The sequence below is a fragment of the Eubalaena glacialis genome, chromosome 13 (genome assembly GCF_028564815.1).
Source record: "Eubalaena glacialis isolate mEubGla1 chromosome 13, mEubGla1.1.hap2.+ XY, whole genome shotgun sequence".
NCBI classification, from domain to species: domain Eukaryota; kingdom Metazoa; phylum Chordata; class Mammalia; order Artiodactyla; family Balaenidae; genus Eubalaena; species Eubalaena glacialis.
The window spans coordinates 15,793,968-15,818,887 of NC_083728.1; the positions used below are offsets into that span (position 1 = coordinate 15,793,968).

Genomic DNA, 24,920 nt, shown 5'->3' on the forward strand with positions numbered 1-24,920 from the left:
TAAGTACTCAAAACTCATCACTTACTAATTATTCCCCTACATTTTACTGTTGTCTATGCTCTTGATATTATCTGCAACTACTGTGTCTGTGTGGTAGAAATACTGCTCATCTCTAACCAACTCTGCATTCAGTGACATCACATTGGTAGCTTGAAATCAGCCCTGGGGGAGTATTTACACCACAGAAATTGGCAAATGGTACAAATTAGCACTACCCGCCTCCCTCAACCTATTGTTACACATTTACCAGCACAGGGCTGGCTGTAAGTGCTGAGAAACCTTCTTCAGTTAATGAAGTTGATGGGAACAAAAGGAGTGTTGTTACAGGATGTGATGACAGATAACTGAAATTGCATAGTGACCTATCATCAAAAATTATTTTTAATGATCTATCTACTGACAACTCGATTAGACCCGCCTTCCATTTTGTGGAAATCAAGGATTGCAAAAACCATCCGACTTGCAAAAGGATTTCTTATTCTGACCTGAAATTCATTTATTTTCTCAGTTTATTTCCAAATCCTAAGGAAGAGTATTGAGAAGAGCTGAAAATAATTGCTCACCTTTAAACCTGTAGGGAAAAACATGATCTGGGTTGGAAGCTTGCTTTACTGTCAAGGCTCTCTGCCTCAAAAGATTTTCATCCTTTGATAATAATTAAGGGATGGAAGAGGGCTTTGGGCACTTTGATTGATTGTCATAGGATACTCCCCCCTAATAATTCCAACAGTACTTGTACTTGGGGCCTCAGAGAATTTTACCAAACCCCTTCCCCCACCCCCCACACACACATACACGCTGTAAGGAGGATATTCAGGGGATAAGGAGAACATGAAACTATCTTTTACAAAGGGTGGGAGCAGATCTCAGAATTAAGATAAACTTGTCCACCAGTTCTCAAAGAGATCAAACTTTTTAAGAAGTTCAAAATCTGGAAAACAAATCCCTTAAAACAGAGGTCGGCCACCCTAAGACCAAAAAGTCTGCTCTGCAGCTTGTTTGTGTTCAGCCCACTAAGAATAGTTTTACATCTTTAAATTGTTGGGGAAAAAAAAAAAATCAAAAGACGAATGCTATCTCGTGACACGTGAAAATTATATGAAATTCAAATTTCAGAGTCCATAATAGTGTTTTATCAGGACACAGCCACTGTCCTTCTTTTAAGTATTAATATTTAAGGCTGCCTTTGAGCAGCAGCGCTAGAGTTTGAGTAATCGTGACAGAGACCATCTGGCTCGCAAAGCCTAAAATATTTCACTCTTTACAGAAAATGATTGCTGACCCCTGTCTTAAAACAACCCGCAGTCACTGCCTATTTGGAAAGTCTTCTGTCCCTCAGAGGGCAGCGTACCCGGTTGGAAGGGCGCTGATCTAAATTCACGACCCTGGACAAGTCCTTCCTGTCCGTGGGCCTCAGTTTCCCCAGCTGCCCAGCTGTAAAATGGGGTTAGGCACAGTGATCTCCGGTCACCTGCCTAGCAGGGGATCGGGGATCCGGGTTGCTGGAGGCCAGGGATTCGGGTGGACCGAGCGGCCCGGTCCACGGGGCGGGTCCCTCGGGTTTCCAGCTGGGCCGGCAGGCGTAGCGCCCCGGAGGCCCAGCTTTCGCTGGGGAATTCCGGGCGGGGTGCCGGCGACGGGGGCGGGCCGGGGCGGGGCCGGGGCGGGACCGATCACCGCCTATAAGAGGGAACGCGCGCCAGCCCTGGCCACCAGCCTTCGCGCTCTCTCCGGACAGTGGTACGATGGCCCCCGCCCGCCTGCTCGCGCTACTGTGGCCCCTCGTGGGCGCCCTTGCCGTCGCCGCCGAGTCGGTGGGTCCTGGGAGATCCCCGGGGGGGGGCGGACTGGTGCCTCCTTTGTTCCTGGGATCCTGCGATGCGGGGGCAATGGGGAGGGGGATGCACCGCCCCCAGCTAGACGCAGAGGCCAGGGACACTTTGTTGGAAACTTGGCTCCAGGGTCCCAGGGAGGCTCCGGGGAGAGGGGGGAGGGTGGCTCCCCCGCGCGCCGTGCGCCCCCAGCCTGTTGCGCTTCCCGCCTCCCTCTGGCCTCAGCCCCGCCGCGGGCTCAAGGCTCGGACGTGACTAAGCTGGTGTCACCTCGTTTCCCCTCACCCTCTCGCCCCTTCCCTGGTGATCCTGGGGCAGGCTCGGAACCCTGACGCCCCTTCTCGCCCTCTAGAATCCGAGATGGCCTGGGAGTGAAGGGGGCTGCCTGTACTAGGAATGGGGAGGGGTTTAGGGTTCTGCAGGGCCTTGTTTCACACACCGGGGCAAGGAGTGAGCCCTGACCTCAGTTCTGGCCGCAGTCCTGCCGCTGGCCTGTGGCTCCGGGCAAGGCCCTGCCCCTTCTGAGTCTCGATTTTCCCATCGGCACAAAGCGTGTGGGAGACTGGGACAGGAGGTGACCAGTGCTTCTTTAGGGTCGCTACAAAGTTGGGACTCTGATTTTTCAAGGGCGGACTGGAGGGGACGGTTTAGGCTCAGCACTTCGCCAGGAGTCAAGCCTCTGCTCTCCGCCAGAAGAGCGTTTAGCGCTGGGGAAACCTGAAGCTCCCACTTTGGGGTGGGGTGAAGGGGGGCTGGGGGAAGAGAAGGTCTCAGTGAGCCCCCAGGAGCCTCCTTCTCACCGCTTACTGGTCCCTGCTGTAGTTTACAAAGCCTGGGGCCCATCAGAAGCTCCATTCGTCCCAGCAGCCAGCTGGGAAGGAGTGAGCCAATCACATCTGGGAAGTTGGGGTGCAGGAATTGCTCAGAGGCAATCTGACCCCCGCCTGCCAAAAAAGCCTGGGCTTTGTGCTTCCTTGGTGCGCTTAAACCTCGGTTTTGGGGAGAGCAAGTCCAGTGGCATTTAATCATTAATGTCAATTCTTTATGGGGCTCCTATTCCTCTGGGATTACTCGGGGGAGCTCGTTTCTGCCTGGCAGGCTTCATCTGAGGTATGGGTGAGACCCTGAGCTATACCCACCCCCGACCCCAGCCCCCCTTCCTCCCCACCCCCACGTACAACTGCAGCCCTGAGTGATGACAGCAAACATTTAGTGCTTATGGTACTGTTCTAATAGCTTTCTAATAGCTATTGTAATGGCTCTATCGACTAGTTTAATTTAGCCCTTCTGTTTACTGTTTTAAACTGGTCCTGAGGCTGCAGAGGTCAACTAACCTGCCCAAGGTCACACCGCTGATAAGAGGCTGAGTCAGATGTAAATGAAGCAGACAGGCTTCCAGGTCCCTTTTTTTTCTCTTTCGCATGTATCTTGACCTGTAGTCTGATGCTACTCTGAGGGGCTGCTGTTATGTCTCATCCCTGGGTCACTCTTTAGAATCCATAAAAGATTTGGGGTGGGCCGGCCACAGGGAATTCTGGAGTAGAAGGAAACCGAGGCCCAGAGTGAGGTGATGACTTCCCCAAACTAAGAAGGGCAACCTTGCCAAAAGGTGAGTGGCTGAGTTAGGACTCGAACCCAAGCCTGCTGCTCCCCGTGCAGTGCTCTAAACTAGGTCCCTGAAGGATGTGTTGGCGTCACAGTTGTGGAGGCATCCGAAGGAATGGCATGGCATGTCCCATCGGCCTGGGTGGTGTGGGGAAAAGGGGAAAGACCCCGGTGGTTGAGAGGTAACATGCCAGTCTTGGTTCAGGGGCTGCCAAGACTGCAGGTGCTTGGGGGGGCGGGGGAGGAGCAGGCAGCTGTGCCTGGGGGCAGTCAGAAGGATGTGGTTTGGGGGAGGGTATGTGGTGACCCATCAGCTGGAGAAGTGAGCCCCAGGCAGCTGTTTCCTGAGAGAGGTGTCCGTCTCTCTCATCCTGACCTCAGTGCTCCCTTCCTGGCTAATGTTACGAGATCTTCCACCTTGAACTGGGTCACAGGGCTTCCCCCCTTTCCCCCGCACCCTGCTCCCAGCACTTTTCCTCCCAAGGTTGTGGCTGGAAAAATCAGACCTAGTCACAGTTGGATTAGACCACAGAGATGATCTGGTCGACCCTTTTCTTTTTGCAGGTGGAGAAAATTGAGGCCCAGAGAGAAGGGTTTTGGTAATAACAGTTGTCGTTTATGGAGTGCTTTCCATATACCAGGTCTGGTGCATTTTATTCTCATAAAAACCCTAGCACGTGGGGATTATATTATGCCCACTTTACGGATGAGGTAAAATGGTACCATCTTGGGGTAGCAGAGAGCTTCCAGGCCATCAGAATCTCTGTCCTCTAGTCCCCCTCCAATAATGCTATTGGGGCCACTCCCCAAATTTTAGGTTTAAGCCAAAGGCCTGTCCTCCCCGTGGGTAGTGCCCTCCTTTCTGCCCCCTCAGTGCCACAGGTTTTGGGAAGGGAACCCAGGCTGAGCCAGACTCTTCTCTGTTTGGTGGGGCTTGCCGTCCCAAACCAGTTCTTCCTGCCCAGCTGGAAGCATTCCCCTGATCTGCCTTCCTGCCACTCCCTCCCTGGCCAATTAAAGGCAGCCTTGTTTTGGGAGCTGGACCCCCGCCCCGTGGTATTGCTGCCCAGGGGCACAGACGTGGCACCAGGCCCAGTCAGTTCTGGGGAAGTGTCCCCCATGCACCCTGTGTACTTTAGCTAAGAGATGTTTCTGGTCTTCTTGAGAATTCTCTCCTTGATTGCACAGAAGTAGCGGTGGGGACGGAAGCCCAGGGGGTCTAGGACCCTTGAGTGGCCAGAGAGAGCTCTTTGGAATTCTTAGAAGCCCAGAGAGCTACCAAAGGAAAATATTTGGGCCATGCTTTGGAGGGCTCTGTGAGGTTGGGTCCCTTTCTCTCTCTGGGTTGACATCCCCCATCTGTAAAATGGAGTTTGAACTCAATAGAGAGCCCCTTCCAGCTCGGATATTCTATTAATAATTAAGTAACTACTCTTTGAAAGGGTTGTGGAAACCATAAAGACATCTAAGGCATTCCCTCCCTTGAAGAAACTTATGGTTCATGAGGGCATTAACATACCCCATCAAATTCTGAGCCCTTCCTCCTCCACCCCTCTTCCACCCCGACACACCCAGGCCCGGAACTCTGCTCTATTCACTTTCAGTGAAATACCTGGCCCGTAGTTAGTACTCAGGAAATGTTTGTATGAATGAACAAATAAATGTATGCATGTAACTTCATTCTAAAAGGTGCACTGAGGTTATTTATTACTAACATGATTGCCTCCCGGTGATACTGTGAGGTAGGTATTATTATCTCCATTTTTACAGGAAAGTGACGCTCAGAGGAACGTAAGGGCTTGCCAAGGTCAGAACCAGGTCTGTCAGGTAACACAAGGTGTCTGATTTGCAGGTCCTCGGAGAACATTCCAGATGAGGAAGTTGGCTGGGTTTGATAGTAGATGCCTTGGGTCCTCCTTCTGAATCGCTGGGTGACCTTGAGCAAACATGCCCTCTGGGTCTCAGTGTCCCCAACTCTGAAATGAGAAGGTTGGACCAAAGCCCTCTAAAGGGTCCTTTCTGGCAGGGGGAGAGGAGCTTTCTTGGCATCCTTGGTTAAGAGCCTACGCAAGAAGCAACACTGGGGAGGCGGGTGGTGGAGACATTCAGATCCTGCCATCCCCAGCTCCTGGAAACAGGGCTTTTCCAAGTACTTGGAGTGCTGAGCTGGCCTGAATGAGGGGGCGGGAAGCCTGGCCTGGCTCTCCCGCCCCAGGTCCCTCTTGGGAGGAATTGGCTCCTAGCTGTCCTCAGCCTCCTAGACTGGTGGGTGTGATTTCCAAGTGATGACTTAAAATTGGGGGAAGGGGCTGGACAGGGCTCTGTGAGTCACTGGAGGAGAGTGGTAGCTGGCCTGCCTGAGTCACCCATTTCCTATCAACCTCTTGGCTAATAGGATGGCTCTGCAGTGGGCATGTTGGCATGGGCTCCAGAGTTTTATCTTGTCCTTTGGGGGCCTATTAGGGATAGTCAACTAGTGTCCAGGGCCTTGAAGGGACATACAGGAAATACTAGTACTAGACCCCAGACCTTCGCAGCGCCTTGCCTGTGTGTGGCCTTTGACGGAATAGAGTTCAGCCAGTCCTCAAAACTGACCTCTGCAACTGACTTGTGGTTGCCAAGGGGGAAAGGGGGTGGGGAAGGGATGGAGTGGGAGTTTGGGGTTAGCAGATGCAAACTATTACACATAGAATGGATGAACAACAAGGTCCTACTCTATAGCACAGGGAACTATAGTCAATATCCTCTGATAAACCATAATGGAAAAGAGTATAAAAAAGATTGTATATATATGTATAACTGAATCACTTTGCAGTACAGCAGAAATTAATACAACATTGTAAATCAACTGTACTTCAATTAAAAAAAAAGATTACTTAGAGCAAAAGAGAAAAAAATAATTGACCTCTGCAGTGCAGGTAGCGCTCCCCCCCCCAACCCCACTTAAAGCAAAACTGAGGCTGCAATTGGTCTGAGTTTACAGAGCAAAGCTGGTACAGTCCAGATTTGATCCCAGGATTCTGATTTTTCTGATGCTCTCTCTTGCTTCTTGGGATTGGAACATTGATTTGGATTTAGGCAGACCTGACTCCAGAGATGTGAAGCCCCCCTCTTACTAGCTCCATGGCTTGGGACAGGCCACTGGACCGCTCCAAGCCTCTGCTTTCTGGTCTATAAGAAGATGGGGATTGTGGGGAGGCTTGTAGGAGATGACAAGGCCTCAAGTGAAGCTCTTAGGATCCCGCCTGGTAGGCAGGAGGCCTTCTTAGTGAAGGTTCCCAGCTTTGCCCAGGCTGCCTTGATGCCAGGTGGTCCTTTCCTTTTCAGGATCCCACCCTCAGCGGCCCCAGGAGAGCTGTCTCCCCTCCCCACAACAGCTGCAAGGTGGGAAGGGAGGAGTCTAGGGTAGGGCTGACAGAGCCCAAATCCCCTATTTGTTTGTCTTAGAAGTTTGTTAATTATCGGATGGGTTGATATTTAAACAAGAACCAGTTCCCGGCAGCCCCACCCCTCCTGCGGGGATCGGTAGGAATCCCCCTGCTGAGCAATTTTCAGCCTGGAGAGAGACAGGGCAGGGGGCCCGGACAGCCAGGACACTGCCCAGGCCTCAGGGGTTGGCCTCCCATGCTGGAGGAGCCTTGTGCAGTGGGGGGAGGGCCGGTGTTTCCAGTCCAGAGGCCGAGGGAATTGCAAAAAAAAACGCCCTGGGCTCTGGGGGAGGGAGTGTGATGGTGGACAGAAAAGGTACAGTGTTCTGGAATGCCAGTTTTCAGATGTTTTCATCGTGTGATGCCTGGGGAGAGAGGAGAAGGCTTGTGTCAACAGTTGGGGCCTGATTTAACCCTAAGAGTTCAAGCAACCTGACTTGGGCGGGTTTGTTATTAACTCACTGGTGATCTCTGGGCGTGGTCCCCTCTGGCCCTGTCCCCGGGAGGCTGGGTGACTGGAAAATGGGTACGTTTCACAGTCAGAAAAACCTGAGTTCCCGTCTCAGCTCTGCTGCTCCGCCAGGGACACGCAGTTAGTTCCTAAGTCATTTGGCCGGTGTGAGCCCCAGCGTCCTCTATCAAACACCTGTGTCACTCCGGGGTCGTCATCAGTGTTTGGCAAACTTGTGAAGTTCTGGTTTAAGTTTAGTTTATTATTAGTGGCTAGACAAGGGTTCTTAACCTGGCCAGAGGTTGGCGTGGGGAGGTGGCTGTCTGTGTGCGCGCTGAGAAACGTAAACCAGCAGTTATGGTTCTTGGGGTTCAGAACTTTTTATCCCTCTCACAGGGCTCCAGGAGTCCCCAAAAAGATCACTGTGATCTTAGCAGTTCTTTCCAGCTTCAGCCTTCTGTGGTCCCCCCTACCCACCCCTGTGACTCCCTAACTCCCATCCCACCCCCAGGCCCTCCTACTCAGCCCCCTCCCCCCTGCTTTACTCTGCATCCCCCCTCCCCCTCCTTCAGGCTTGGAGCTCGGCTGCCCCAGTTTTCTCTGGCACAGTAGCAGAGGCTGCTAGTCAGGTGACACCTGGGGTAATGGAAAGGGGAGGCAGGGAGAGGCTGGTATGTGTGGAAACAGTGACTTGGTGGGGCCCGGCCAGTCGTGGCCAGGCCTGCGGGGACTGGCTGTACTGTCCAACCTCGGGGCATGGGGGCAGTGGTGACCAACGGCTGGGACACTCCTTGCCCTGGGGAAGCCCGGCCAAGAGATGTCTGTGGGACAGACTGACCCGATCTGGAGCTGTGGCTTCCCCGAGCGGCGGGGGAGTCTGGGAAGGGGCAGGAAGCCAGCACCCAGGGCTGATCTAATCGGCCGAGACAAGGCTATATCAACTCTGCTCTAGAGAACACGGGAGGCTTGTTTATACCCCGCCCTCAGATCCAGCAGGGACCTCGGATCCGCTGCCTAGATTACCAGCCCAGCTTCAATGCACCTCTGTCTCTGCGGCCCTGAGGGAACCAGCCCCCTCCCGGCTGTCTCCACCGGTAATCGGTAATCGGAGCAGTCCCCAGCTTTGTTACCAGGCCTCCAGACAGAGGAAGGCTTGTCTCTTTGAGAATCGCCTTTCAGAGGTGGGGAAACCGAGGCCCAGAGAGAGAATCTCCCACCATCATCCGGGGTGTTAGTGACAAGGATGCCGCATCAGCTGTGGCCAGGGGGATGTCCAGAGGCTCCAGAAGCTCCCCCCACCCTTCCCCTTCCAGCCTCTATTACTAGCTGGCACCCCTGGGTCCTGGAGCTGCCCTGGATGGGCAGGGGGGAATTGGTGAAAAGCTGCTGGCAATGCCAGGCCTGGCTTCTCTCCTGAGCGATTGTGTTCCTAGTAACCCGACCTTGGAGTGGGCAGGGCCGACATTCGAACCCCCATCCCCAGACCTGGCTTAACCCTTCCCATACCAGCACACCAGGTCCTGGATTGGTGTGGGGTTTCTTCTGGCCTTCTAGATATTTTTTTCATCCCCAAGGCAGGTCAGGAAATACTCTGGGGATACAGGTCCCCAAGTAGAGTTTCAAGTGTCTCCGGTCACTGCCGTTTGCTCTTTTTGGAAAAATGCAGTTGGTCTCTCCTCTGCCTCTATCTGCTTAGGACACGTGCTCCAAGCTGTGTGACCTTGCGCAGATCTCTGCCCATCTCTGGGCCTTTCTCTCTCCTATCAGGGGGCCTGATTGGTTGTTGAAGAGTCTCTGGTCTCGGAAGCAAAATAAATACAAGTTATAGGGTATGTCCCTGCGCAGTTTGCAAAGCACCTCCCCACCCACCAACCACTTTTCTAGTAATGCAACTGCTTCTACAACTTTTCCCAGGTCTCTCTGACCCTTTGAGCACTAATCCCCTTAGCCAGAAGGAAGGCAGATAGGGATTAATAATAGCTGCTACTCATTGAGCACCTGCTGTGTACCAGGCTACGTGCTGGGTCCCTTGCACACCCCAATGCGTTTCACTTAATTCTCATCCTTCAGCAAGGTGCTACTAGCCCTGGTTACAAAAAGAGGAAACTGAGGCTTTAAGATGTGAAATAAATGCCCAGGCTCGTATAGGTAGGAAGTGATAGGACTGTGGTTTGCTGGTGAAACTGCCTTTACAGGTCACCACTCTGGTGGTGGATCCTTCCATTTCTGCCAACATGTAGAGTCCTGATTGTGGTACCCAGGTTTTGCTCATTCTAGGGGGTATCTGACCCTTCAGAAGGAGGATGAGGGAGGACCATGCCTGTATCAGTGGCCGCTTCTGGGGATCTCCTGCCAGGACCACTGTGCTGGGTTCAGCAGTTAGGGCCCAGGGTACTCAGCGTCCCCGCTTCCCCCAAAATTTGGCTTGCCTAATTGACCTTCTGGTCTCACCCCCAAAAGAAGGGTCGAGTGTGTCCCTGACCCCTGGGGGTGGCTTCCTCCCCTGTGGAAGGGCCAGGTGGGGGAAGACTCGCCTCTCTTTTCTTCCCACCAGTTCACAGTTAAGCAAGCTCTGACCCTGAACTTCTCCCCGGTGTCCCAGCCAAGTTTCTGTTCTTTTGTTTAAGCAATATCACTTTTACCTTTGTTTACTCCCTGACCAGGGGAAGGGGTGCCCTGGAGCCCTGGCCTGGAAGTTGTATGCTCTGGGCTGTGGCACTGGGGTGGAGAGGTAAATTGTGGGTGGCAGTGAGAAGTCTGGTTGTGGCTAAGACATGGTCTTGAGAAAGATCTAGGTTTGAATCCCAGCTCTGTCGCTTTCTAGCTCTGTGACTTTACATGAATGACTGAACTGAAGCTCTCTTTCCGGCAACATGGGTAGAGCACCTTACAAGGCTGTTGTGCGAATAAAAAGAGCTCATATGGAGAAGAACCCAGCATGGTGCCCAGCATGTCGTGGATACTAGTGCCTTGCCCCATGATTTTCCTGGGTGACTGAAGCTGTAGGACTTTGCAGTAGGGTTGGTGACTTTTCCTAGCTTCATGCCAATCGCCTAAGGACTGGATGTGGGTTATATCTGGAGTGACAGCTGCTGCTCGTGGATTTGCTGAGACCTTTAGGGGCAGCCCAGACCCTAGAAGTGGGAAAGGAAGACAAGTCCAGCCCAGGAGCCCAGAGACCTAGGTTCTTTTTTTTTTTTGAATTTTTATTTATTTTTTATACAGCAGGTTCTTATTAGTTATCCGTTTTATACATATTAGTGTATACATGTCAATCCCAATCTCGCAATTCATCCCACCACCACCACCCCCCGTCACTTTCCCCCCTTGGTGTCCATACATTTGTTCTCTACATCTGTGTATTTCTGCCCTAGATTCTTTTTTTGTCTTTTAGGAACCTAGGTTCTAAGTCCAGTTCTGCTTGGGCGACCTTGGCAAAGGCCCTTATCTTTTAATCTGGGTAATAAAATGAGATGGTTGGGCCTCAGACACCTTCTGTAGGTAGGCATTAGTCTTTACAGCACAAAATAGCGCCTACCCCTCTTCTCTTCTATGGAGAGTCTGGGGAAGCATCCAGCATCTCTAAACCTCCAGGCAGCAACCCCAGGTGCCCACCAGGGTCTGCTTATTCAGCTGCTGATTTCTGTTGTGTGTCTATGAGTAGGACAAAGATATAGAGAGACCTGAGGGCCCAGAGAGGGTGCCTGTGCATGCACACACGTGTGAACACACGCTCCCCGGGCAGGGATGGGGTGAGCCAGGAGCAGGTTGGAGTCCCTCTCTGGTCAGGGCTCGGCCTGGCTGCTGGGTGGCCTGGTTCTTCAAAGCCACCTCAGACTGAATGGGCCTTGTCTGAAAAGAGGGTGGGGGAAGGGAGGGCTGTTGGCATCCCCCCATCCACACACACACACAAAGGGATACTTGCCCACAATCCCAGGGAGCCTGGTTGAGTTTTGCTGGCTTAGTCTTAGGGATTCTGCCCACTTGGGAATTACCCTCTTGTCAGGGGTCTCTTGGGCAGAGAAGGGGCCACTTCTGGAGTTGGAGAGGATTTAATTTCCTGTGTCCTCCATCAGTACGCCTCACAGAGCTCCTCCTAAGCCCTTTAACTTGCTGTAGGAGGGCACCTGGGCTCATCTAATGCAGCCTTTAGGGATCCCTGCCCATTTATTTGTTTGTTTGTTTGTTTGTTTATGGCGCACCACACGCCATGCAGGTTCCTTTAGGGATCCCTGTCCGCTTATTTATTTATTTATTTATTTATTTATTTATGGCGCACCACGCGGCATGCAGGTTCTTACTTCCCCTACCAGGGATCGAACCCGTGCCCCCTGCAGTGGAAGCTCGGAGTCTTAACCACTGGACTGCCAGGGAATTCCCAATCCCTGTCCTTTTAGAGCTGAGATAGGTATCTGATGGGATCTAATCCTGGCTAATTCTGGCCATTCCTGACCTTAAGAAAAGTCATTTATGCTCTCAAGGAACCTGGTATAAAAATGAAGGGTTAGGGATGACCCGGTGACCCCCAAGATGGCTGAACTGGGAATCAATCTAGTTTTCAGCCTGGGTTTTGCTGCAGACTTGGTCTTCATTTCCTGATGTGAAACAGAGCTACTACCAACCAATCAGTGTGCTGATCCCGTGCGTTGTTTTGAAACACTCCTCAGCACTTTCACCCACTAAAAGAAAGGCAGGATTCATAAATAACCAGTCGTGGCTCCTGGGAATGAGAAGGTAGGGGAAGGTCTCAGCCTGAAACAGCACAGTGTTGGGACCCCAGCCCCCATCTTGAGGACTTTGAGCTCTGACTGGTCTCCAGGCCAGATAAGCAAGTGGCCAAAGTACCTTCTTTCCCTCCTGGGCTGGGTTTGACCTCCGCTTGACAGGGCTCCCTCCTAACCGAGGTAGGTAGGCATTCTGTGTACACATGTGTTCATGCACGGGTTTATCCGTATGTGGCTAAAGGCTCAGGTGACCCATGCCTGGGTTCTGGTCCAGTGTGGGCACTTTCTTGCCTGGGTGATCTTGGGCAAGTGACTAATTTTCTGAGCATCTCCCCGCCCCCTGCCTCTTAATACTTCTGCAAATAAGGGCTATGAGGAGGAGCTCATTCACGCTAAGTGCTTAGTCTGGTAAGCCGGGGTCCTGCTGTTTCTGATTCTGGGCCCCAGGGGAATTTGCAGCAGGCGATGGGGGTAGAGCACAGGGACCCCACCCTAGGTACAGGCAGCTTGTGCAACCACGGAGGAGCCTTCCTCCAGTGCTGCCAAACTGAAGCCACAGGCATGGGGCTGTGCGGGGGCTGGAATTCCAGCGCCGGCAGCCCCACAGCTCCTGATTCCCGAGTCATGAAGTCATCCCTCACCAGGGCTTAACCCCTTCTGGCTCCCCACCCCCACGTGTACCAAGCGTTCAGCAGAGATTCTCGCCTTGGCGGTGGGAGGAGGTTGCCTGCCCACTGCCTTCCTCCCGACCTGACCCTGCTCCCTTCCAGGAATCCAACCGCTCTTGACAGGGTGGAAGGGGACCTGATATGATAGTCCGGTTCCGCCCACCTCTCCCCGGAAGCCTGGGCCTCTCCCACAGATGGTAACCTTGTCTTAGGAACGGATGTTCCTTCTCAGGCTCCCCCCTGTGTCACTGGCAAGTCTCCGCTGGGTGAAGGACAGCTTGGGGCAGTCAGAAGCAGAGCCCTGGCCTCTTTCCTCTCTGAGCTATGTAGCTAACTCACTGTGTGACCTTGGGCAAGTCACTGCTGTGTCGGGGCTCATCTTGCAAATTCTGTGAAGTGGGAGGACAGGACCTCCCTGGGCTCCAGCTGGTGTTCCCCAGTTCTGAGGAGACCTTCCACCTCCTGCAGTTAAGGGGCTGGGGAAAGGAGAATGTCTTGGGCAGGGGTGTGTACTGAATGTATTCGAAACCCTGACTCTTCTGGGAAATAGTAGGCACTTTAATATTTGAATTCATTAGTGAAAGAATGAACTTTGCCCAGGGCTGCTGTTCTGTGGGCAGAGGAAGGCTTAGCCCAGAAGCTAGGGGGAAGGGTGGTTCGCATCCCAAATATTTCCAGACTCTCTTGAAGGAGCTTTGTTTTCCACTCAGCTGAACTTGAGGGGATGGGAGCAGGGTAGCTGATATTCTGTAGGATCTGGGGAAAGTTCTTCGCCTTCCTGGATCTTTCATACTTTCCTTTTGAAAGCTTCTCGGTGGGGATGGACCTAAGATTCTGCTGTGAACAGCTAGGGCCCCAATAGGTGGCAGCTGAGTGATACATATGGGTCCTGGAGTGGATGGTCCGTGAGGGCAGCGGCAGGGCTTACTTAGCACACCGGAGAATGACTCTGTGGGAGATGTTTGGAAGGCTGAATACACGAGTGTGCTCATGTACTCTTGAGTCCCTAGCTCCGGGCAGAGCCCTGGCCCGAAGCTGTCCGGGGGTGTGGGTGAGCCAGCCCTGTCTGTCCCAGCCCAGTCCGACTCAGCTGGGAAAGTTGTCCTGGACAGGGCGAGACCAGCACCAGTGGCCCTCTCCCTGCCGTGGGTGAATCAGCTGTGATAGCCTCATAGCGCCCTGGAGTGTGGATGAGGAACACTGGCTCTGAAGGCAGGCAGCCCTCTGTGGAGTCCTCACTTCTCTATCTGCTACTCCAGTCACCAAGAGAAAATGATTTAATGTCTTTGATACCCAACTTCCTCAGTTATAAAATGGAGTTAAAGACTGGCTTTTAGAGTTATTAAGAACAGAGCCTGGCATATAGCAAGTGCTCAGTACAGGGCACCTCGGATATTTATATTCTGATTATGACCACCTTTATTATTTTTATTAGCCCAGAATGGGAATGGGATTTGTCTAAGGTCACACAGCAAGTTAGGGGCCAGGACGGGGCCAGGACCCAGGTCTCCAGGCTCTGGCCTGATCTTCTTCCAGCACCCCAGCTCACCGTCCTGAACGCCCACTTCACTGCCTCTCCGGGGTTCAGGGGCTGCTAGAGAGCACTGGGGGGCGACTGGCTGATGTGTCTCCTGTTTTCACCCTAGATCCGAGAAACTGAGGTCATCGACCCCCAAGACCTCCTAGAAGGCCGACACTTTTCCGGAGATTTACCGGACGATGAAGATGTTGGGGTACCTGAGCAGGAGCCCCATGACTTTGAGCTGTCTGGCTCTGGAGATCTGGGTACGGAGGGTGTGGTGGGCAGGCCGGGGCCCAGGGCTGGAGGGAACCCATCCTCTTCCTCCCACAAGGGTGACCCCTCCTTGAAGCTTGGATTTTCCTATCGTGCCCCTCCCCCTAAAAAGGGGAAACAAAAGTTGCTGGATCAACCCATCCCTGAGACCCTCTCTGGGCAAATTGTTTGTTGCTTTGAGTTCAATTTTAGTTCTACGTTTTGCTCGGACAGGGTTGGGTGGGGTGGGCGTGGGGAGGAGGACTGTTGAGTGTTTTTCTTCCTTTGAAAAGGAAAGGGAGCAGCTCAGAAGCCTGGGGGCAAGGTGACAAGAGGTGTGGGTGGGAACCGAGAACAAACACCCTGCTTCAGAGGGGGTGGGAGTAGTGAAGGGGCCCAGGCTGCTTGGGGCCAGACCCAGGGGCCGGTATCTCTCCTGGTCTTCTGTGACTTCCTGGCTCTGGCTGCCGGGCTAGACAGAACTGCAAGAAGCATCCCTCCTATGTGTGAGGTGCTGTAATAATTTGAAGTTTGAGCTTTGGAGACACATAGTCCCGAGTTCAGACTGCCACTCGGTGACCTCTAAGCCTTGGTTTCCTCATCTGTAAGATGGGAGTAGAAATGACAGTGCATTGGCGTCTGTGTTGTGGAGTTGGGACTGAGTGAAAGCCCTCGGCATTTACCACACACTCAGGAAGTACATGGATATTGCAATTTCTAATATTTACTATTGCAATCTAGATTCTTCTCAAATGAATCCCCTGGAGATCTTGTTAAAATACAGATTTTGACTTAGTGGACCCTGAAATTCTGCATTTCTAACCAGCTACCGGGTGATGCTGTTGGTCCTGGGATCTATATGGAGCAAGAGTTTGGAGCTGACAAAAAAATCTGCCCAGCTACCAGCTCAAAATTCCTGTGAAAGAGCCAGGGAGGCAGGTCTCAGGAGCCCCATTTTACAGATGAGATGACTGCGGCTGGGGTGGGAATGATCACTTGCTGGACACTGAACATTTGGGGGGCCGATTGTGAATTCGAACTCCCACCAGCCCTGGGTCATTGACCTGGGGGTAACCAACCTCACATTCACACGGCCTTTCTGTCCTTACAGATGACTCGGAGGGCACCCTGATCTTCCCGGAAGTGATCCATCCCTTGGTAAGCAGCTACACACTTTTGCTTTTCCTGCTCTTAGTACCTCTTGAGGGGAGCAGACAGAGTAAGTGGGGGTCTGACCTCACTCTGCAAGAAGGCTTCTATCTGTGGCCCTGGAGTCTTGGGACAGGCACAACTGTGGGTCATGGGCAGGCCATCCTCTCTGCAGGGGTAATCACTAAGTGATAAACACTTAGATGTGTTTCCAGCCTCTTTTTCGGTGTGCGCTTCTAGGTATTTCCCAACATTAATATTGAATTATACATACAGTTCTACGTACTTCGTTTTTCACTTAAAGTGATCACGAGTATTTCCCCAAGTAATTAAATGTTTTTCCTATTCATTTTTATGGCCTGCATAATCAGAGTTCACCCAGTTTCCCTTATTGATGGGAAAGAGGTTTATGATTTTTCGATATCCTTCAATGACAACACTACAGCAAGCATCTTTTACACAAATCTCTGATTAGCCCCTTAGGACAGAATCCCAGAGGCAAAATTGCTGCCTTAATGGAGAAGCTATTTCTGCAGTTTTGCCAAACCACCCTCCAGAATAGAATAGTAATATTCTATTACTCTAGAATATTCTAGAACACCTGCTTCCCTGTGCCCTTGGTCACATTATTCATTCCCCTTTTGGGATAGATTTACTTAAAAAGTTGACAGCATAATTGCTGAGAGGTTGTTGCTGATTTCTGCTCTAGGACCACATGGTTTGGCCAGCGAGATGCAGAACCAGATTCTTCACCTGGCTGAATGTCCCTGTCCCCTGCCCTGGGTCCCTCCCCAAGCCACGCTGAGTGTTGGTCTCTTTTCCTTCCCTCTATCCAGGTGCCTCTAGATAACCACATCCCTGAGAAGACAGGGCTTGGGAGCCGGGTCCCCACTGAACCCAAGGAACTGGAGGAGAATGAGGTCATCCCCAAGAGGATGTCACCCTTTGATGGGGACGAGGATGTGTCCAACAAGGTGTCCATGTCCAGCACAGCCCAGGGCAGCAACATCTTTGAGAGGACAGAGGTTCTGGCAGGTAAGGTCCCATGCGTCCCACAAGATACCCCAAAGTGGGGGGAGGGCTTCAGGTGGGGGCGGAATAGAGCTGCAGGCAAGGATGCCTCTAGCCCATTAGGCAACTTGGTACCCCTTCCTTACAACCCCTGGGTGCCCTGGGGCCTTGAAGGATGACACTTCCCCTCTGACTCTGTGTGCAGCCTGCTGGACAGAGAGGAAGAATTACATATCAAGGGCTAAAAAAAACAGATGTTGAGTCATTCACTTGCCCTAAGTCCTCTCATTTACAAGGCACTTTCCCAGCCTGAGTTTAGCACCTGGGGAGTCAATTATTAAAAGTTTAACTTCCCTTGAAAACTTCCCCTGAAAGCCCAGAGGCTCCTTTGGGTTGGGCTTTCTTCCCCTCCCCCTGCTGTCACTTGGCAGCCCTGTGACCTAGGCTGAGAAGCTTTCCAGCCTCAATTGATGAAGTGACCCTCAGTTTCCTTGTCTGCAAATGGGTACAGGGCTACCCCCTTGGGTTTCATGACTTCATGAAAAGTAGAATCTAAAATAACTTGGCAAACTGTAAAGGGCTGTTCTGGTTTGTTAGTATAGTTCACAATAGTAGATGGTATAGTATAGTGTACTAGTAGTAGGTGGCACCCAGGGAAACTTCATGTGCCAGATTAAGAAACAGAGGCCTAGAGAGAGTACATGTTTGGCAAGAGCTGTAGCATTCTTGACTATAATGTGCTGTGCGGCGAAAGCTCTGTCCCGCGGAGAGACTTCAGGAGTGGCTCTGTCTAGCCTGGCTATGGGGCCTTCAGCTGGGGTGGTATTTGGCTCCTTCTCTTCTTCCCTGGCAGCTGTAGGGGTCTCCAAAGCTGGGTGGGGGGCTTTGTCAGAGGGAACTCCCTTTCTGGCCAGGTTCTACAGGCCGAGGGCCAGCCTGGATGAACCAGCCTGGTGAAGGGGCACCCTGGGCCCAGGCTGGGTTTTTCCTGTCTTCTGGCAAGCAGCTGGGCCGGCAGCTCCGAGGAGGCTGGAGGTACAGGGAAAGAGCCCTGTGCGCTGCCTGCAACCAGGACAGATAAAGGATCTTGCCTGCATCTTGTAGGGTATAACCCCTGGGGACATTGGGCCCAGCTCAGTGCTGACCCTGGCCCACGGGTCCCTGAGTCAATGTTCTTTGAACTTTACATGTGATGTGGGTGGGGTGAGGGCTGCTGTCGAAACTAGAGGGGCCCTTAGAGACCTTTTAGTCTTTGTAAGTTTCAAACTATTTGGTGGAAGTTCAGAGGTAAAGCCTGCCCCATCTTTCTTCACCCACAGAGTTTCACTTTTAGCTGGTGGATGTGGGATAAGCATAAGGTTTCGGCTTTTACCAACTAAGCGTTCTACTGCTTTTAAAGAAAAACGTGAAAACCACTGATCTAGTCCAAACAACTGTTTCTTATACATAGAGAGACTCAGACCCAGAGAAAGCAAACCGCTGGCTTTGGGTCACATAGCAAGAGAGAACCGGGTCATCTCTTAATACTTCCATTGGAGAATTACACAAGTGTGAGATCTTCACTTGAAAAGTTATATTGTTGAGCTAGCTGAGGTGGGACCCTCCATTCCAGTAGCTTTTAACAGCACCTGGGAGTTTATCAAGTGCTTGTCATGTGCCATGTGATTCATGCACCTGCCTCATTGAGTCCCCGTATCCGACATATGGTTATCCATATAACGGATATAACATATCCATATAATCCATATAACAACCATATCCGACAGGTATGGTTATCTATACTCTTACAGATAAGGAAACTGAAGCTTGGAGAAGCCTAGTCACTTGTCCAAAGGCACGAGACCAGACAGTGGTAGACCTGGCATTGGAACCTAGGACCACAGGCACTTCTGAGACTGTCCTTGAGCCTTGACCTTGTGGGGAATCCCAGCACAGACCAAGGGTCTAACAGAGGAGTCATCAGAGGGAAAGGCGATAGAAACGGGAAGGGGGTTGATACCTGATAGTCCACGTCCTTTTTCCGGTATTTCCTGGGGGTACTTTGCTGCTGCTTTTTCGTCATTTTAGTCAAGAAAGAGCCTGATTTGGTTCTCTGCCACTCTGTCCCCATTCTGTGCATGGATTTGGAGTGTGTGCAGGGGCAGAAAACTAATCTTCTTAGGTTAAGACTGAATTAGGGGACTCAATCTGCTACAGAAAGGATTCCGGGAGATATCCCTGCCCGCTCAACAAACAGGAGTGAGCCCTCCGGGAAGCCTGGTGTCATACAGAGAACATAACGTTCCCCTGAAAAGCCCACATCTGCCTGACACTAACCAGGTGCCCTCGGCCAATGTTCCTCTCTGAGCCAAACTGTGTCATTTATTAAGCACCCGCTGTTGTGCCAGAATGATTCAGGGTGCTAGGGACACAGATATAAACCACAAAGGTTCATCATTAATGAGGATTGAGCATATGCTATGCACTGTTCTGAGCTCTCTAAGTGGATTAATTTATTTAATCCTGGGGACAAACCTATGAGAAAGGTACTATTGTATCCATTTTACAATGAGAGAGATGAAGGAATTTTATTATTTAGATCCTGCAGCCAGTAAGTGGCAGAGATGGGAATGGAACGTAGGCCTTAAGCACTGAGTTTGCACGTAGGGACATAAACCACATGTATAATTTTTTTTTGGCCGCACCGCGCGGCATGTGGGATCTTAGTTCCCGTACCAGGGATCAAACCCGTGCCCCCTGCAGTGGAAGCGCGAAGTCTTAACCATTGGACCGCCAGGGAAGTCCCAAACCACATATATAATTATCTATAACGTAGGAGTGTGGACACATTCGCATGTGGTAACTGTGTACGGTAGCGTATACCTGCGTGTGTACAGAATGTATATACCAGTCTATAGAAATGTAGGTCTGCACAGGGATGCATGCACACGGGGTCAGCTAGAGAGCTTGCTGTGCTAAGGACTGTGGGGTAAGTAGGTTTAAGGGGGATTTCCACAGCCTGCAGTTTCTCTTCTTCCTGGCTCAGGGCTGAGCTGGGAGTTGGCCTAGTGTTGAGAAAGAACCTGGCTTTGGACTCAAGCAGATGTGGGTTGGAATGGTGCCTTTGTCACTCTGGTTCTATGGTATTTTTGGTGACTTACAGTGACCCTCTTCTCATTAATGAGGTTGTGAGAATCAAATTCAGTAAGGCATCAGCAGAGCACACCCAGGGGAGTGATGGCGAGGATGTGTAGTGGTAGGAGAACCGACCAGGCGGAAGTGGCCAGTGTACCCGAGGTCGCGACAGGCAGCCAGCTCTCACCTCGCTGCTCCCCTCTCTCCTCTCCAGCTCTGATTGTGGGCGGTGGCGTGGGCATCCTCTTTGCCATTTTCCTGGTCCTGCTGCTGGTGTACCGCATGAAGAAGAAGGATGAGGGCAGCTACGACCTGGGCAAGAAACCTATCTACAAAAAAGCCCCCACCAACGAGTTCTACGCCTGAAGCTTCCTCCTGGGCACCTGCTTGGACTTTACGGGGGAGGGCCGCTGAAGGATTTTGAAGGGTGGACGTTAGGGGAGGGGGAGGGCAACCCAGTCCTGATCTATCAGCATCTCCAGCTCCGATTAGGGTTTCAGTGTCAGAAGTGACATCATCTTCTACTGTTCCTGCCTGCCTCTTCTTGATTCTCTGGGCCTCCATTGTCCCAGCAGAAAAACAGGGTTAAACTTGGCCTTTCTCAAGGCCAAGTCTGGGATTGGATCGTTTCTTCATCTTCCGGTTTAGAATCGAGGCCCAGCTGAGAGCCTATACTGAACAGGCCTCATCCAGAGCCTTTCTAAGCTATTGTGTGAATCCTGCTGGAGGTCGGCCGCCACCCCCGGCCTTCTTCCCTCCCTCCCTTCCTTCCACAGCCTGACCCCTCTGCCAGGAGCTGGGAGAAGGAACTAGAACCATCTATCTGCACCTGGAGATGTGTCCCTCAAAGGGCACCTGCAACCACACTATGGGAGTCTGTGGTACACCTTGGGCCATTCTAGGCTCTTCCAAGTGACTTTTGGAAATCAACCTTTTTTATTTGGGGAGGGTGGGGAGAAGAGCTGAAAGTTCATTGTGAAATGGACTTGTAGAATATTCATAAGTCTATTTTTAGTGGGATTTTTTTTTTATGGTTCATTCCTTTGTACAGAGCCTCTCTCTACCTGGGCAAGAGTACACAGAAGCCGAGGCATTCTCCTCCCTCTTGCACCTTTCCACAGTACCTGCTAAGTTTGTATTTAATGTTTTTTTGTTTTTGTTACTCGAAAATGAGAGAAGAGTTGGAGATATAATTTTTATTAATTTTTTTTTTTTTTTTTTTTTTTACTATTTATAGCTTCAGAGAGGGCCTCTCCTTTCCTCTTGCCTCTTTTTCTTTAAATCCCCTCCCCATGTTTTTTGTTTTTTTAATTCTTCATACTTCCCTGCTCATGACCTTGGCCCTTTCTAAAGCTGCTTCCTCTAAGAAGCTTTTGCTGAAATATAGTCTTCTAGCAGACCCCAAAACATAACTTAGGGGATGGTGGGATATTTGTGTCTCTTTTTCATGTAATATATTATTATTCTTCCTTGGTTCTAGCAAAATAGATAAATATATTTTTTCAGGAAATAGCGTGATATGATATTCCCATGTGAAGTTGGCTGGGTGGTTGAGTGAGTGAATTTTTGTGTGGCTGAGTGGATTTTTGCCTCTTTCTCTGGTCCTGTTCCTTGGTGCCTTCTCCTGATTGGGCTGGAAACCGTCTCTCTAGCTTTTGCTTTGAGCCTAGCTAGGGTTCCTTCATTTGCTGTCTCCTAATTTAAGAGAAAATTGGAGAGCAGTGCTATCCAATATGGCAGCCACTAACCACATAGAAATCAATTAAAACTGCACAAAGTTAAACGTTCGTTCCTCAGTTATAGTAACCACATTTCAAGTGCTCAGCAGCCACATGTGGCTGGTGGCTGGTGTACCAAACATATAGGCAGAGCCCACTGGCATCTGTTGGACAGCACAGCTTGAGAACTAAACTGGTTTAACAAGTCACAGCCCCAGTTTTGCTGGGATGACCTTTGTCTCCCTAGGCAAAGGGGGATGGGGGAGGGCTGATCAGGCCCTGGCTCTGGGCCCTGTTATCTGTGACCCTTCCTCTCCAGAGAGGAGAGGCCTAGTGGCTTAGCCAGGGCAGGCCACATCTCCTGACCCCATTGGCTGGGGTTGGGGGGGGGATTACCCTTGCTTCCCTCGCCTTTCATCACCATAACCCCAGTGTCCCAGCTGGCTGGGTCCTCTTCCTCCCCTGGTGTCCTTTTCCTCTGGCCATGTTGGGAGTCAGCACCTCACACTGTTGTCTGTTACTGAATTTTTGATAAAAAGATAATAAAACCTGGTACTTTCTAGATCGCCTGCCTCTATCATTTTTAAGTTCATCAGTCGTCATCCTTTCCCTTGATCTCAGTGGAGCCTGAGATAATTGCTGCCAGACACCAGAGGCAGAGATGTAAGACGCCGGAAAGGAGGGAGGAAAGTCAGAACGTGCACACTGGCCTGTGGGTCATGTCTTGCCTACCTCGGACTTTTGTTTAGGAGGCACCGTGTTTAAAAAACAAACACAGAAAAAAAAAAAAAAACAAACACAGAAATCCTTGAATTAGTTGCCAACTATGGAAGTGAGGATGTTTCCCATAAAAATCCAGACTGATTCCCTACTTCTCTTCGGGGGAAAAAAATCAAGATTTGGCAACTCTGAGGTTGCATGGCCACCACTGGGAGTTGCTGATGGGCAGGTGCCCGTTTAGATGCAGGTTCTCTGCTTTGCCACGGTCTGTCCACCTGCTTGGCCTCTGGGCATCGAAGCTGGTGGGCTCTGGTCAGATACCATTGATGCCTCTCGATCCTCATAACAACCCTCTGAGGTGGGTAAGATCCTTTTTTTAAAAAAATTTAATTTAATTTATCTATTTATTTATTTTGGCTGCGCTGGGTCTTAGTTGCGGCATGCATGCAGGATCTAGTTCCCCGACTAGGGATGGAACCCGGGTCCCCTGCATTGAGAGCGCAGAGTCTTAACCGCTGGACCACCAGGGAAGTCCCAGTCCCTCCCATCTGTTCGATCTGCATTATCCAATCCAGTGGCCACTAGTTACATGTGAGTATTTAAATTAAAATTAATTAAAATTCAAAAAATTAAAATTCAGTTCCTTAGTGGCACTAGCCACATTTCAAGTACTCAATAGCCACATGTGGCTGGTGGCTACTCTGTTGGATAGAACAGATATAGAACATATTGACTGTGGTAGGGCTAGGTTGGATGGTGTGAGATTAGGTCAGGATCCCAGGATTTGGATTTCAGCTTCATTAGCTGTTACTTTGGGCTCCAATGGGCTCCAGGGAGGTAGGTCAGAACTTGGTCCATAGAAAGTGTTCCATAAGTGGTACTTTATTCTCATCATAAACACATCTTTTGGGTGAGGTATTAGTTCCAGAAGGCCCTGTATCTTTTATTGCCGTGTAAAATTACCCCCAAACTTAGGGATTTATCACAATGTAAATATCTCACATAGTTTCCATGGGTCAGGAGTTAGCTAGGTGGTTCTGGAGTCTCGTGGGATTGTAGTCAAAATGTTGGCCAGAGCTGCAGTCATCTGAAAGCTTGACTGGGCTGGAGGATCCACTTCCAAGATGGCACACGTACATGGCAAGTTGGTGCTGGCTGTTGGCAGGAGTCCTCAGTTCCTTGCCATGTGGACCCCCATGGGGCTGATTTGAGCGTCCTCATGACACAGCAGCTGGCTCTTCCCAAAGAGTGATCTAAGAGAGACAGGTGGAAGCTATAATACATTTTATGGCCAAACCTCAGAAGTCACACACTGTCTTTTCTACTAAATCCCATTGATCAAAGGGGTCAGCCCTATTCATTGTGAGAGGGGACTACAGAAGGGCAGGAATACCAGGAGGCGAGACTCATCAGAAGCCATCTTAAAGACTGGTTCTTATAGCACCACTGCTGGTCAACTCTGGACAGGGGTTAATTTATGTGGAATGCTAACTCTGAGTGGAGCTTGGTATAATATTATTTCTGAGAATTGGGCAGGGGATGCAAAGTGGTTTTGGACAATATTGGGCCAGTTTTGTTCATGATCCTGCCAATCTTCTGAAGCAGCAGAAGCACTGACCCCTGTATGGGGCAGTTCCTTCCTGGGGCAGAGGGAGGCCTACAGGCCAAATAGATTTCCCCTTGCCAATAATTTGCTATGTGGTTCTGGGGAGTGGGATGGTCAGAATTCCAAGATGGCACCCAAGATTTCTGCCCCCTGGAGTACACAACCTGTCTATTCCCTCCCCTTGAGTATGGGCAGGACCTCTAAATATGATGGATGTCACCCCCATGGTAAGGGCACATTGGGTAGCACAGGTGAAAGGATTTTGCAGATGTCATTAAGGTCCTGAATTAGTTGGTTTTTGAGTTAGTAAAAGGGGAGATTATCCTGGGTGGGCCAGGCTTAATCAGTTGAAGATATGTATAAGAGGGTCTGGGACCTTCCTGATGAGAGTGACGCTCTCCTGTTGGCCCTGAAGAAGCAAGCTGCCGTTGAGTTCTGCACCTACAAGGACGTGGATTTTGCCAACAACCACGTGAGCTTGGAAGAGGGCCCTGTGCCTCGGAGAGACTGCAGCCCTGGCTGACACCTTGATGACAGCCTTGGGAGCCCCTCATCAGAAGACCCAGCCAAGCTGTGTGTGGACTCCTGACCCATGGAAACTGTGGGACAGTAAGCCATGTTGTTTCAACCTGCTATGTTTGTGGTAATTAGTTATGGAACATGGACCATGAATACAGGAAGGTCACTTGCCTCCTCTGGACCATCAAATTCCTCATCTGTACGTTGGAGGAAAATTGCAGTGTTTGGATCGTCTCTAAAAGTGCCTCTGGAGTAACAATGGCAGCAACTAGCCCATATAAAGTGGTTAACTCTGGGCCACTGTTGAACGTACTCTCCATGTATTATCTTATTCTTCATGACATCTTGCGAAACCAATCCTATTTTCCCCATTTACAGACGAGGAAGCTGAGGCACAGAGAGGTTAAGTGCCTTGAACTAGACAAACTCACCCACCTAGTACATACAGCTTGGCTGTCGTCTGAAATGTCACTGTTAGCTCTGCATTCCTTCATTTTAAGGTGACTTCTCTGAAAATACATACGAGTCACTAGTGTGAGGAGAAGGCAATGTATGTATATACATATAGTGTACGTATATACAGATCTTTCTCGACTTACAA

General features: G+C 50.8%; 1 protein-coding gene across 1 annotated transcript; it reads left to right on the forward strand.

Moving 5' to 3' along the window:
- Window positions 1-1,716: 1,716 nt before the first annotated feature.
- Window positions 1,717-22,036, forward strand: SDC4 (syndecan 4). Its single transcript, XM_061208732.1, has 5 exons — window positions 1,717-1,814; window positions 14,355-14,493; window positions 15,594-15,640; window positions 16,468-16,666; window positions 19,971-22,036. The coding sequence occupies exons 1-5, from the start codon at window positions 1,746-1,748 to the stop codon at window positions 20,120-20,122; spliced, it is 606 nt and encodes a 201-aa protein (XP_061064715.1). The 5' UTR covers window positions 1,717-1,745; the 3' UTR covers window positions 20,123-22,036.
- Window positions 22,037-24,920: the final 2,884 nt, after the last annotated feature.

Bases quoted from the DNA above. Each gene is read 5' to 3' on its own strand.
- SDC4 (XM_061208732.1), top strand. From the start codon at position 1,746: ATGGCCCCCGCCCGCCTGCTCGCGCTACTGTGGCCCCTCGTGGGCGCC. The intron at 1,815-14,354 runs GTGGGTCCTGGG...TTTTCACCCTAG, and splicing joins TTGCCGTCGCCGCCGAGTCG to ATCCGAGAAACTGAGGTCAT. The intron at 15,641-16,467 runs GTAAGCAGCTAC...CCCTCTATCCAG, and splicing joins CGGAAGTGATCCATCCCTTG to GTGCCTCTAGATAACCACAT.